At 35.2% G+C, this 14,610-nt stretch overlaps 1 protein-coding gene across 9 annotated transcripts in view; it reads left to right on the top strand.

Annotated features, from left to right (window-relative positions):
- LOC109612281 (uncharacterized) overlaps positions 1–14,610 on the top strand; it is a 518,415-nt gene that overhangs the window by 490,908 nt on the left and 12,897 nt on the right. For 5 of the 9 annotated variants that reach the window (XM_059129591.1, XM_059129592.1, XM_059129588.1 and 2 more), the window contains exons 17-18: positions 7,396–7,604; positions 13,377–13,639. In XM_059129591.1, the coding sequence (XP_058985574.1) occupies positions 7,396–7,604; positions 13,377–13,633 (466 nt within the window). In that variant the 3' untranslated portion in view covers positions 13,634–13,639. The remainder of the gene's footprint in view (positions 1–7,395; positions 7,605–13,376; positions 13,640–14,610) is intronic. The other 4 variants (XM_059129597.1, XM_059129594.1, XM_059129596.1 and 1 more) reach the window with 1 other exon arrangement.

Genomic DNA, 14,610 nt, shown 5'->3' with positions numbered 1-14,610 from the left:
CCCTTTGTATAGTTGTTGAAATTGGAATGAATGTTGGCTATGCAAATAGATTTCATTTTCTGGCTTTGTAATGAGCTGTCACGGTCTTGAGCACAAACAAAAAAAAAAAAAAAAAAAATAAGGAGAAAAGTTGTTAAAAACTTTCTTAAACAGAAATCAGCCACAAATATCAACTTGAGACAAAGTAGATGTATTCTATGTAACTTTAAAATAAATAAATTTGGTAAAATATGGCAAAAATGAGGTCATGAGGTCAATGGGCGAACTAGGTATATCTCAATATAATGGGTACCCTTTATATATGGGCAATTCAATATTAAGGTCTCAACAAAATTAGGGTTAAAACCAGTAAAGAAAGTCTTTAAGTCGGGCGGGGCCAACTTTATGATACCCTACACCACTTTGCTAATTTAGTAGAGCTCCGCATAACAATTAAAAATTTTTATGGGAGAATTCAATCATACACGCTATGATGCAGCATTTGTATCTTTTAAATTCGTACTTGTATTGCCCATTTGATGCAGAATTAATTTGAAATCGGATAAAAATATATATGGGAGCTATATCCAAATCGGAACCGATCTCGATAAAATTTGGCAAAGATATTTCTGAGCTGTATTTGACATATTTCCCTGAATATCGTTGTTACAGAGTGCATAATACGACTGCGGAGTACCAAAAATATCAAATCAAAGGAACAATATATATGGGAGCAATAGCTATATTTCAACCGATTTCGATCAAATTTGGCATACTTATTTTCAGGCCTAATTTGGTTGTATGTGCAAAATTCCGTACTATTCGGGCTGATATTACACGATTGGTGTACAATAAAAAGCAAATCAGACGAAGATATATATGGGAGCTAAATCTAAATTTTGACCGATTATCTCCAATTTCAATAGGGTTCGTCCTTGGGTCAAACAAATGATTTGTGCAAAATTTCATCTGGATAGGGCAATAAATGCGAACTGTACTTTATTTACAAAAATACATGGGCAGACGGACGGACAGACGGACGGACGGACATGCATAAATCGACTCAGAATGTGATTCTACGCAGATCATCAAAAGGAACTATGGGTCTATCCCGTTTCCTTTTGCCTGTTACAAACAAATACACAAGACATAATACCCTGACCACCTTGTGGTGTGGGGTATAAAAATCGGTGAATAATGTAGCTAAAATCATTAAAATACTGAATATCGGGAGGTACCGTTTTATAAAAGCTATACAAAGACGTGGACCTGCACAGACAATTTTCTGTCTTAGGCTGTAGTATTCATTATCAACTTCAAATACGAAATTTGAAACAATGTCGCTAAAATCATCAAAATACCGAATATCGGTAGGTTCCGTTATATGGGAGCTATACGAAGGCATGGACCTGCACAGACAATTTTCTGTCATAGGATTTAGTATGAGCTACGAACTTCAAATACCAAATTTTAAACAAATCCGATGAATAGTGTCGCTAAAATCATCAAAATACCGAATATGGAGGTACAGTTATATGGGGGCTATACCAAAACGTGGACCTACGTGGCCCATTTTCAATATCAAAAGTCCTGCAGACATAATATATATTTGAGTAAAATTTTATCAATCTACATCATTTCGTTCGGAAGCTAAAATGGTTTTCACAAACTGGAGGACATCGCTAAATCGACAAAGAATTTTTTGCTGATCCAAAATATATATAATTTGTGAGGTCTAAAATGTATATTTCGATGTGTTACAAACGGAATGACAATCTTAATATACTCTCCATACTATGGTGGAGGGTATAAAAATCATATCCAGTAACTGAGGATTTTTTGTATCTATCGTAAATTGAAATTTATTTACTTCTTAAAAAATATGAGTATGTATAAATAAAATAAGCCCTCAAATCCCAAAACATTCTTGTGTCATTCTTCAAAAAAAAAACCCAATCATTGCCCAAAACAAATATCGATATTTTTCAAATTCCCCCATCTCCAGACTTAGCAATTGATTTACACAATTGTTTTAAATTAACCTGAAATTAGAAAAGAAAAATCGAACAACTTAAAAGATTTATGGAAGCTATTGAAGAATAACTTAACCATTTATTGGTTAAATATAATACCTTAATTGAACATTCAATGTTATGTGCGCAATAAACTGAGGGCAGGGAAGAAGGCAAAAGAAGAATAACTAACACAGATAGTTTGCTTCCCCCGCCTTGGATGCCAAAAAGGAATTGCCAAGTAGTTCACGTATATTTAATAAACACGACGGTTGGCTTGCAATGCAAGGTATAGTCTTTGTTGGACTTTCTCTCTCTCTCTCTTTGTTGTAGTTTCAGCCATTGAATGTCCATGTCCAGGGCAAATTGATGTAGTTTATTGTTTAGCTCCTCATTCTTTGTTGTTCTTGGTTCTTTGATTTATTGCCATTTCATACCTTGGCCAGTAGAATGTGATGAGCCTAATTAAATTAATTACTCAATAGATGTAGCTGTGATTTTAACAACAACAACAACATGAATTAAAAATAAAACTTTTTGTTACTCCCGCCTCTCTTGCCAACGTGATGTGAATGGAAAATAGTTACTCCTACACCCACAATTACCATGATGAACAAGTGTTCAATTGGTTTTTCATGTTGTAGTTGTAAGTTTTCCTGCTGTTGTTGTTTAATTAGATATAGTTGTTTTAAGATATAAATATATAAATGTAATTAATCCATAGTAATGTTGCTTATCATTAAAGGTTTCTAAGAGAATGATTATCCAAATATAGTTATCTTATTCTGGATAGTTAAAAGTACTAAAAATAGTTTATGATGTAAAGATTGTACAAAAATATCGCTGATTCAAAAAGATATGATTATTTTTTTAGTTATTTTAGAATTGGGAGAAAAAATGTTCAAACAAAAAATATATCCCTTTTGAGGCAAGATTTTATTTTCATCCCATAATCAGATTAACAAATCCGAGTTTTGTAAATAACAGGACCCTTCCTAAAACATCAGAATTTTTAACATAAAGGAAAATAGTCTTAGTGCTCTATCTAAAAACCGAGTATTAAGAAATTCACTTGGAATTTTCCATATCCCAAATCGATATAGCTTTTGGTGTCCTCTGGGACATACAGGGTGAAATGAAAGAACTATTCCACAAGTGGCTATCGTTAGAGCACTCCAGCATCGAAATGTGAATAAATCTTTTGTGTCTCGTACCATCGCTCATTACCGTGATACTGGTAGTGTGGTCCGACGTCAAGGAAATGGACGGAAGAAAACAGCAACCGCAGCAGAAATGGTACGAAAAGTAAAGAAGCGACTTGATCGAAACCCACGTCGCAGTGGCCGAAAAATGACTCGTTAGCTGAACATATCGCAATATTCCATTCGGCAAATATTTAAAAATGAACTGGGGGTTAAGTCAATGAAATTCCAAAAAATGCAAAAACTTATACCGCAACTGAAAGAAAATAGACTAAAAACCAGTAAAGAAAGTCTTAAAGTCGGGCGGAATAAAAATGTATATGGGAGCTATATCTAAATCGGAACCGATCTCGATAAAAATTGGCAAAGATATTTCTGAGATATATTTGAAATATTTCCCTGAATATCGTTGTTACGGAGTGCATATACCAAATATGACAAATCGGATGAACAGTATATATGGAAGCTATAGCTATATCTCAACCGATCTTCACCAAATTTTACATACTAGCTTCCAGACTCAATTCGGTCGTAAGAGCCAAATTTCATCCAATTTGGGCAAATATTAGACGTTTGGTGCACAATCCAAGGTAAATCGGACGAAGTTAAATATGGGAGCTATATCCAAATCTGAACCAATCTCAATAAAATTTAGCAAATGTATTTCTGAGCTGTATTTGATATATTTCCCCAAATATTGTTGTTGCATAGTGCATATTACGGCTGCGGAGGACAAAAATAACAAATCGGATGAACAATATATATGGGAGCTATAGCTATATCTGAACCGATTTCGATCAAATTTGGCATACTTATTTTGAGGTTCAATCTTATCGTACGTGCAAAATTCCATACTATTCGGAATGATATTACACGTTTGGAGCACAATAAAAGGCAAATCGGACAAAGATATATGGGAGCTATATCTAAATTTTGACCGATTATCTCCAATTTCAGTTGCGTTCGTCCTTGGGCCAAACAAATGATTTGTGCAAAATTGCATCTGGATAGTGCAATAAATGCGAACTGTACTTTGTTTACAAAAATACATGGACAGACGGACGGTCGGACATGCATAAATCGACTCAGAATGTAATTCTATGCAGATCATCAAAAGGAACTATGGGTCTATCTCGTTCCCTAATGCTTGTTACAAACAAATGCACAAAGACATAATACCCTGACCACCTTGTGGTGTACGGTATAAACAGAAAGAAAATAGACGCAACAGAAAAAAATAGACCTTGGCCGAAAGTGGTGAACTGCCGAAATTTGTTTTTCTCCAATGAGAAAACATTCGTTGTCCAGCAGTTTGTAAACAAACAAAACGATCGTGTTTACTTGCCAAAGAGGTCAGCTGAAAATGTGAACCTTCGGTTGGCCAACAGAACTCAAGCGCCGGCCATGGTGATGGTGTTTGCTGCCATAAAAGCCGATGGTCGCTCTCCGCTCGTATTAATCGACCGTGGCATCGAAGTAAATGCCGAAAACTATCGCGAAAATATTCTGGAGGGTGTATTAAAGACTTGGGCACGAATACATTTTTGCCGCAGACCTTGGACATTCCAACAGGACTCAGCACCATTGCATTCAGCACCCACCACCCATGAATGGTTACAAATAAGGTTCCTCGCTTCATTTTCAGCGCACAATGGTCACCAAAATCTCCGAATACCAATCCGTTGGACTATTGTGTCTGGAGTATTTTGTAGAGCAAGGTTGGCACTAAAAATACCAAAGTGTCGATCACCTCAAGCAAGCGCTTTACCGGGAATGAGCCAAAATACCGCAGAGCAGGCAGCGTGTGACGGTTTCATTGGCCGTTTGAAGGCCATAATTCGTGCCAAAGGTGACAAATTCGAACAAATCAAAACTTATTCTAAAATTTGATGCTGCTTCCGAAATTTTTTGCTTTCATTCAAAAAAAAATTGAAAGAATGTAAATATTATGGCATTTGACTTTGTTGCCGTTTTTTTATATAGTAGAATTTTCTGACAGATAATATTGTAGAATATATTGACTTGTTTAGGGGGAGTTTTTAAATCAGGTTTGTAGCTTTCATCTTTCGTCCAAAATAATCCCCATACTGTTATCTGTAACATTGCTAAAAACTCTACATCTGTAAAATGTATATATTCGCAAGGAATTTTAATAAAAAATTTAAAAGTGTATGGAGGAGGTGTAACTTGCTTACTCTATTTAGATTTCATTGGAGCAGTAAATTTTTTTGCTTCTCATAAGATTGACCTATTTTAAATACTACGCATATATTTTCTAGTTGCATAAAACGCATTTCAAACACAACATATCAATGAAATACAACAAGTTTTTAAATAAAATATTTAGACATGATATCTATACATGTGTTGCCCAAATGTTGGCCTTACAATTTCAATACAATCTATGATCAAGATGGTAGACACAATTCTTGGAAAGGTGTCTGCACAAATTGTTTGCAATTATCATCATTTCAATGACTTTGAATGTGGAAACAATAATATAACATATTTCTTGAAGCAATTCAATACCAATTCACCTTTTCACAAACACTCACACATGTTCACGTCGTTGCAATGAAACATTTCATTTGAAATTTGAAATATATTTAATTTCTGATATTTCAAATTTAGTCTGATGCCTTGGGGATTCTTAGCTATTCAAATACATGCAGATGTTTGTTGATCCACAATCAATTAATCAGTTTGTGGGGGAAATTTAAATAATGTATAGCATAACATAAAATACATAAAAGGTTAAACAGACAATTCATAAAGTGTCTACATTTTGTATATTGTATGAAGTTTTGAAAACTACACTACTCATGGCTGTAATGACGTCTTCATCATGAAAAAATGAAGAAAGTCTCCCAGAAACATTTTTGTTGTCCAAGTTCGTCATTCCGTTTGTAACTCATCTAAATAATAATTAATTTAGACCTAACAAAACATATACAGGGTGAGATAAAAAACTACAAGAAAGTCAAACGCCATAACTTTTAAATTTAATTGAATGAAAGCAAAAAATTTCGGAAATATGATCAAATTTTAGAATAAGTTTAGATTATAGCCTTCAAACGCTGGAAATAAAGTGAGGAACCTCATTTTGAAATCATTCTTGGGTGGCGCATGCTGAATGCGGCGGTGCTGAGTCTTGTTGGAATGTCCAAGGTCTGAGGAGAATATGTTTACGTGCCCAAGGATTTAATACACCCTCCAGAATATTTTCGAGACAACATTCGGCATTTACTCTGATGCCACGGTCGATTAATACGAGCGGAGGACGCCCATCGGCTGTTATGGCGGCCCACACCATCACCATGGTCGGCGCTTGAGTTCTGGTGGCCAACCGAAGGTGCACAATCTCAGCTCGCCTCTTTGGCAAGTAAACGCGATCATTTTGTTTGTTTACAAACTGCTGGACAACGAATGTTTTCAGATCGGAGAAAACCAAATTCGGCAGTTCACCACTTTCGGCCAAGCGAAGCAACTCTTTAACTCTTTTGAGTCCATTTTCTTTCTGTTGCGGTGTAAGTTCTTGGACTTTTTGGAACTTTAATGACTTTACCCCGAGTTCATTTTTCAATATTTGCCGAATGGAATATTGCGATACGTTCAGCTCGCGAGGCATTTTCGGCCATTGCGACGTGGGTTCGATGAAGTCGCTTCTTAAATTTTTGAACCATTTCTGCTGATGTTGCTGTTTTCTTCCATCCACTTCTTTAATGTCGGGCTACGCTACCAGTATCCCGGTAACGAGAGATGGTACCAGACACAAAAGATTTATTCACATTTAAATGCTGGAGTGCTCTAACGATAGCCATGGTGTACCAGCCAAATATAAAGAAATCACACTATGACGTTTAAATTCCATCACCAATAACTGTTTTTCTGGAAAATGCTCACATAAAAAGCTTTTGTACGCTTGTCACTAGAATAATTTTTAAAGCTGTCGGACGAGTGGTTTAGAAATGACAATAGTCTGAATTTGGTTGCAGTTTTTTCATTTTACTCTGTATATTTAACGGAACGAACATTGATTTTTTGAATTTAAAGCTTGCACCCACATTTTTCCAATGTAACTTGGCATTTTTAGACTTTAATCAGGGAAATTCGCTTCCAAAAAATTATAAAAAAATGTTCTGTTATTTTTATTTAAATTTTTGTATTCATTTTCTTAATACCATATTTTAATTATCTTTCAGACCCGCCCGCAGCGATGTCCCCTCCATGTACATTGAGGAGGAAGAACTGAACGACGAAGAGGCAGCCATGGGCACGGCAAGAGCTGCAGAAATTCGTGCTCGCATAGCACCCATAAATATGATGCCACGCTGCAGTACAAGTACGGCGAGTAGTCAACATCATTATATCTCTGAAGGTTTCATACAATACGCCCAGCCGAGTCTAAACGGTAGGATACCAAAATCAATTTTAAAAAAATTGTAGCCATAGCGAATATTGTTTTTGCAAGCACAAATTGTTGTAGTAAATATAAACAATTAGCTGAATGTAGTATTAGTTGCCATAGTAGAATTTTTTTTATCTTTTTCTAGACGAAAAAAAAATAATATTTTTTTGATTTAACAAAATGAATAAAATTTCTATTTTAAATGCTAATCGCTTTTGTATAAAATTTCATTTTTAATTTTATAGTTTAAGCTTGCCGCACTTGAATCATTTCAGTTTCATAATTTCGTTTTTTTTATGTGCATACTCATTTGTATTTGATAAAACATTCATAAGCGTGTGTTTGTAGTTATTACATCGAATATCAAGTGTACAAATGTTAATGTGTGTGCGTCTGTGTTATTGTTTTGGGTTACTTTTGCATATACTCATACAACTGTGTGTGTGCGTTTTATTCTTAGAAATTATATATATTTTCATGTTTACAATTAATTTGAACCTACGTTATTTAAATTCATATGTCCTTCGGCATAGGCGTAAAACCATATAATTTAAAAGTGGATCCCCATGGTTTCTATGGAAATTGTGTTTTAACTCATTGTGAATTTTCAAACCACCCCATAGCAATGTTTTTCTCCCCTCAGGCCAACGTTCGTGGCGCTAAATTTAACTTAAAACTCTTTAAATTTATTTTAAATTGCAAACAATTTATTTCAATACCCACATAGGTAGTTAATTAATTGTTAAAGCTTTAGGGGAAATTATAAGTTAATTGTTAATACATTTCACATATCGTGAGTAGACCCCGGGCGATGGAAAATAAATAGGGTTAGTTGTATGCAATAACACTGCTAAATAAGCCCACAAGGAATTGAGTTTTTTCCATACTAGTTTGAAGTATCGTTTTGCAAAATATAAGAAGCAAGCTGGGTTTGTGCTAAAGGGCAATTTTCAAATTCAAATTAATACATTGTATTAATTAAGTAAAGGTCAAAGCTTATCGCACCCCACATCACATGATGTGTAAAGTGTTAATTCAACGTTGAAATATTCCTATTATTCCTATTAGTACTCGCATTTACCGTCTACGTCTACCGATCTGAGATAAGCTGATTAGAGTTAGCAGGAAATTTGATGTACGATAACCCTAATTTTTCTAGGAGTCCAATTGAGATTTTGCCACACTTGTCATGAATATAAATTTTGAGGCAGGCGAGCGACAGGTGTTTCAAAAATTTCAAGCAGGTTCCATGAAAAACGATATTAAAAACATATCGAAAATTTCAGAAAACTAACGTAAAACCAGTAAAGAAAGTCTTTAAGTCGGGCGGGGCCGACTTTATGATACCATACACCACTTTGCTGATTTAGAAGAGCTCCACATAACAATTGAAAGATTTTATGGGAGAATTCAATCATACACGCTATGAATATAATTATAATTTAAAGTTCAAAGGACTAAATATGCCGAAGCATTTGTATATTTTAAATTCGGACTTGTATTGCCCATTTGGTGCACAATTAATTTGAAATCGGATAAAGATATATATGGGAGCTATATCCAAATCTGAACCGATCTGGATAAAATTTAGCAAAGGTATTTCTGAGCTGCATTTGATATATTTCCCCAAATATTGTTGTTACAGAGTGCATATTACGGCTGCGGAGGACAAAAATAACAAATCGGATGAACAATATATATGGGAGCTATAGCTATATCTGAACCGATTTCGATCAAATTTGGCATACCTATTTTCAGGCCTAATTTGGTTGTATGTGCAAAATTCCATACTATTCGGGCTGATATTACACGTTTGGTGCACAATAAAAGGCAAATCGGACGAAGATATATATGGGAGCTATATCTAAATTTTGACCGATTATCTCCAATTTCAATAGGGTTCGTCCTTGGGCCAATGAAATGATTTGTGCAAAATTTCATCTGGATAGGGCAATAAATGCGAACTGTACTTTGTTTACAAAAATACATGAACAGACGGACGGACGGACGGACGGACATGCGTAAATCAACTCAGAATGTGATTCTATGCAGATCATCAAAACGAACTATGGGTCTATCTCGTTTCCTTTTGCCTGTTACAAACAAATGCACAAAGACATAATACTCTGATCACCTTGTGGTGTAGGGTATAAATATATGCATGTACTCGATATTTTAGTTGGGCTTAATAGACCTTTTATTCATAATATACATAATTGGAATACAGGGTGGAATAAAACAAACTTCAACAGAGTCAAACGCCATAATTTTTACATTTTTTTTTTAAATTTATTGAATGAAAGCAAAAAATGTCGGAAATAGCATCAAATTTGAAAATAAGTTCAGATTTGTTCAAATTGGTCATCTTTGGCACGAATTGTGGCCTTCGAACAGTCAATGAATGCCCGAATTTTGCTCTACGGTATTTTGGCCCATTCCGGGCGAAGCACTTGCTTGAGGTGATCGACACATTGGTATTATTTAGTGCCAACCTTGCTTACCAAAATACTCCAGACACAATAGTCCAACGGATTGGTATCCGCAGATTCATTGTGAGCTGGAAATGAAGCGAGGAACCTCATTTTGTAAATATTCTGGGGTGGCGCGTGCTAAGTGCTATGGTGCTCAGTCCTGTTGGAATGTTCAAGGTCTGCGGCCAAAATGTTTGCGTTCCCAAGGATTAATACACCCTCCGGAATATTTTTTCGATAATATTCGGCATTTATTCTGATGCCAGGGTCGATTATTACGAGCGGAGAGCGAACATCGGCTGTTATGGCGGTCCACACCATCACCATGGTGCTTTAGTTCTGGTGGCCAACTGAAGGTGCACATTTTCAGCTGACCTAATGTTTTCTCATCGGAGAAAACCAAATTCGGCAGTTCGCCACTTTCGGCCAAGCGAAGCAACTCCTTAGCTCTTTTGAGGCCTATTTTCTGTTGCGGTGCAAGTTCTTGCTTTTTTTGGAATTTCAATGGCTTTACCCCGAGCTCATTCTTCAATATTTTCCGAATGGAATATTGCGATATGTTCAGCTTACTACCCATTTTTTGACCACTGCGACGCGGGTTTCGATCAAGTCGCTTCTTTACTTTTCGAACCACTTCTGCTGATGTTGCTGTTTTCTTCCATCCACTTCCTTGACGTTGCGCTACGCTACCAGTATCACAGTAACGAGCGATGGTACGAGACACAAGAGATTTATTCACATTTATTATTGAGCTGTCACTGGAATAATTTTAACAGCTGTCGGACAAGTGGCTTAGAAATGACAGCAGTCTGAAGTTGGTTGCAGTTTTTTCATCTCACCCTGTATATGGTTACAGAGGGTATGTATCGTTTGATACGTCCAAAATGTGCCTCATCGAAATAAGGGTTTTATACGGACGAAATCCATTGTTTCTTCGACATTGGAGAACGTTTATAATTGAGGTTTTATCGGATGGAAAATTAATACCCTGTTAGTGTGTCTGTATATTGGGTTATTGATATCTGCAACATATCGATTTCCCAAACTCAACATTTGGAAGGAAATTGCCCAGAGACTTTAATTCCGACTTTTTTACCCTCCACCATACCTAATATGGAGGTTATATTAAGTTCGTCATTATGTTTGTAACTTATCGTCCGTCCGTCTTTTGTAATCACGCTAAAGTCAAATCGAATGAAGATAAGAAGCTAAAATTTTGCACAGATCAGTCTTTTGCCTGCAGGCAGGTCAAGTTCGTAGGTCAAGTTCGAAACCCCCATAAAAAGATAGCCCCCAATTTTTTCAATGAAATTTTCTGAAAATCCACGAAAGGTATTCTTTCTGAATACATTACTCCCTGCAAGAGTATTGTCAACATTGGTCCACGATATCGTATATCCCCCATTTAACGGTACCTCCTTATATTCGGAATATTTACGATTTTAGCTACAATATTTAATGGAATTGTTTTGAAATCCATACTAGAAGTTCTTTCTAAGCATTTTTCCTCCTGTCCAGATAGGTAACTTCCAATATTCGGTACTTTGACGATTTTAGGTACAATATTCACAGAAATTGTTTGAAATTTCGTATTTAGACTTCGTAATGGATACTACAGTCTATGCAAAAAAATGCCAGGTCTTCGTATAGGCCCCATATATCAGTACCTCCCTATATTCGGTATTTTGACGATTTTAGGTACAAGATTCACCGAAATTGTTTGAAATTTCGAATTATGGTATCGTAATTTGAAGTTCTTAACAGGTACTACAGCCTAAGACAGAAAATTGTGTATGCAGGCTACGTCTTCGTATAGCTCCAATATAATAGTACCTCCCCATATTCGGCATTTTTATGATTTTAGCCAGATTATTCCCCGGAATGATTTCAGATTTGGTATTTTAATTTCGTAAAGAATATTACAGCCTATGACAGAAAATTGTCTGTGCAGGTCCACGTTTTGGTATGTCTCCCATATAATGAAACCTCCCTATATTCGGTATTTTGATAATTTTAGCTACATTATTCACCGGATTTTTTCAAGTTTACCATGTGCAAAATTGGGTAGGCATTGCCGGGTCTTCTCCGAAAACTTTGCTTTTCTTGCATTTTGGGTACAATTTACATGTAAAAGATAATATTGTCCTTATCGACGGCCCACCCCATAGTTGGTTTTTAAATTGCATTTCTGAGAGCTTCGTAGTAGACCTTGAAACGCAACTACTCGCAGCAAAAAAAAAATTGCACTGAAAACATTAAAACATACATCCAACCACGACAATACTTACGGAAATGATTCCCGCCTCGAATTCGATAGGCATCTTTTATAAGACCTCTTAAAAGTAAACAAAATGAATATTGACTACTATCTCATATTATCTGTATATAAAAATTTCAATGGTCCAGTTAATTCAATTAGCTTGATATTTTGATTGCTTTTGCTATGACCAAGTACGATAATCAATCACTGCAAGTGTCAATTATAAGGTGAGTGATAGCGTGTCATACACACCACTTCAAGCACAGCTTTTGTAGGATTAAAAATCTTCAAAGGAAATATAAAATTACAAAATAATAATAGCACATGGCTTAATACCTATCACTTTTGACAGATTTATTGAAAATTAATCTTCTGTTAAAATTTTCGTAGGAAAATTCATTGATATTGCTTTAAGGATTATGAGTTCGTCGAAAAATGTATATTGAGATATTGAAATGCCACACATTAGAAAGAAATTAATTCCCCCAAGGACATGCAGAATATTATACGTATCTTATTGAATTCAATCTTCGACTAACTGCTAACAAAAAAAAAAAAAAAAAAATCTCCCAACATGTAATAAAAATAACATTTGTCATTCTCACCACAAACCTTTAAATATAAATAACGTATAGACAATTTTCTCCCTGCATTAACCGATCCACATAAATAAAATAACATTTGTAGCTAGAGATAGAAGTAGATATATGTAGACTTCTTCCACTTCATATTGTGTATATGAGGCATTTAACCTTAAATCACTCTTACAAAAGATGCCATGTCCTTAACAATGACCTAATAAGCATTTTTATGTAGCTACCTTAAAATCCTGTCTCTCTCTGTGAACATGGCCAAAACAAAAACTAATTTCTCTACACCTCTCACTTCTTTGTAACTATCTGAGTTCTACCTACCTTTACCCTACATTTCTAACTGATATTTTTTCTATTCCAAAAAATTCAAATTCAAACATTAGCTCTTTCTTGTCCTTTAAAAATGGAAAATTCAATTTTTAAAAACCAAATTTCCCCTCCCTTCAACTAGGCGATGTACTATTGCCCTTGCTCGATTGCCATACTTCTTCATCGGCTAATTGGTATGCTTTGTATCCTTATCCCAATGCCGCGTCTGGTACAGCCAGTGCACGCAGTGCCACCACTACCAGCATGAATTGCCAGAAAATAACAGCGGGTAATGCAACGATGAATGCTTTAAATGCTGCTGCTTGGTCGAAAAGATATTTGCCCGTGCGAACGGGCAATGGAGGCGTTAAACTTTGGATTAATGGCAGTGATGTTTAGAAAATTGTAAATGCAAGCAAAAAAGAAAACGAAAAGTTTTAAAATAAATTATTAACGTCTAACATAGATATTGTTCAAATGCTTTCTTTTTTTTTTTGGATTTTACTAAAATTTTTATTATTAACACATTTTCAACTCTCCATGGTTTTCCTTTTAAGTTTAATTTTCTGTGAGAGTGTTTGTGTATGTGTGTGTCTTTTTTTTTTAATAAATTTTCACATTTCTTCTTTTTTTAATTTGTAGATCTTTTTACATATTTAATGTCTATCAGTTTCCTTTGTTGTATTATTTTTGAGTTCGAGTGAGTGTATTTTTTTCGGTGTAATTGAGAGTGTATGCAAGTTTATTAATAACATTTCGTTTAATGTTAATATATTCTGTTGATCCTCTGAATTATTGAGCAGTAATTCGTTCAAATCATTACATGTATCACATTTCTACTATGGGTTCCATAATACATCAAAAATCTAAATCTTATATATATATCACTGGAATTTATAAATATTCGAAGATATTTGAAGGATTCCTTAAGGGTTAAACTTCATCGAAGTTTGTAAAACGTACACAAGAATGAAAATCTGAATTTCAAAATACAGGGTGAAATGAAAAAAAAAATGCAACCAACTTCAGACTGCAGACTCCAAGCCACTCGTCAGACGGCTGTTAAAATTATTCGATCATTATATTGTTTACAAGCGTACAAAAGCATTTTGGTGAGAATTTTCCAGAAAAAAAGTCATTCGTGATTGAATTCAACCACAAGTGGCTATCGTTAGAACACTCCAGCATTTAAATGTGAATAAATCATTTGTGTCTTGTACCATCGCTCGTTACCGTAATACTGGGAGCGTAGCTCGACGTCAAGGAGGTGTACTGAAGAAAAAAGCAAGATCAGCAGAAATGGTTCGAAAAGTAAAGACGCGACTTTATCGTAGTGGCCGAAAAACGGCTCTTGAGCTGAACGTATTGCAATATTC

The sequence above is a fragment of the Musca domestica genome, unplaced genomic scaffold, assembly GCF_030504385.1.
Source record: "Musca domestica strain aabys unplaced genomic scaffold, Musca_domestica.polishedcontigs.V.1.1 63, whole genome shotgun sequence".
Lineage (NCBI taxonomy): Eukaryota > Metazoa > Arthropoda > Insecta > Diptera > Muscidae > Musca > Musca domestica.
This window is presented reverse-complemented; position numbering and strand designations above follow the sequence as displayed.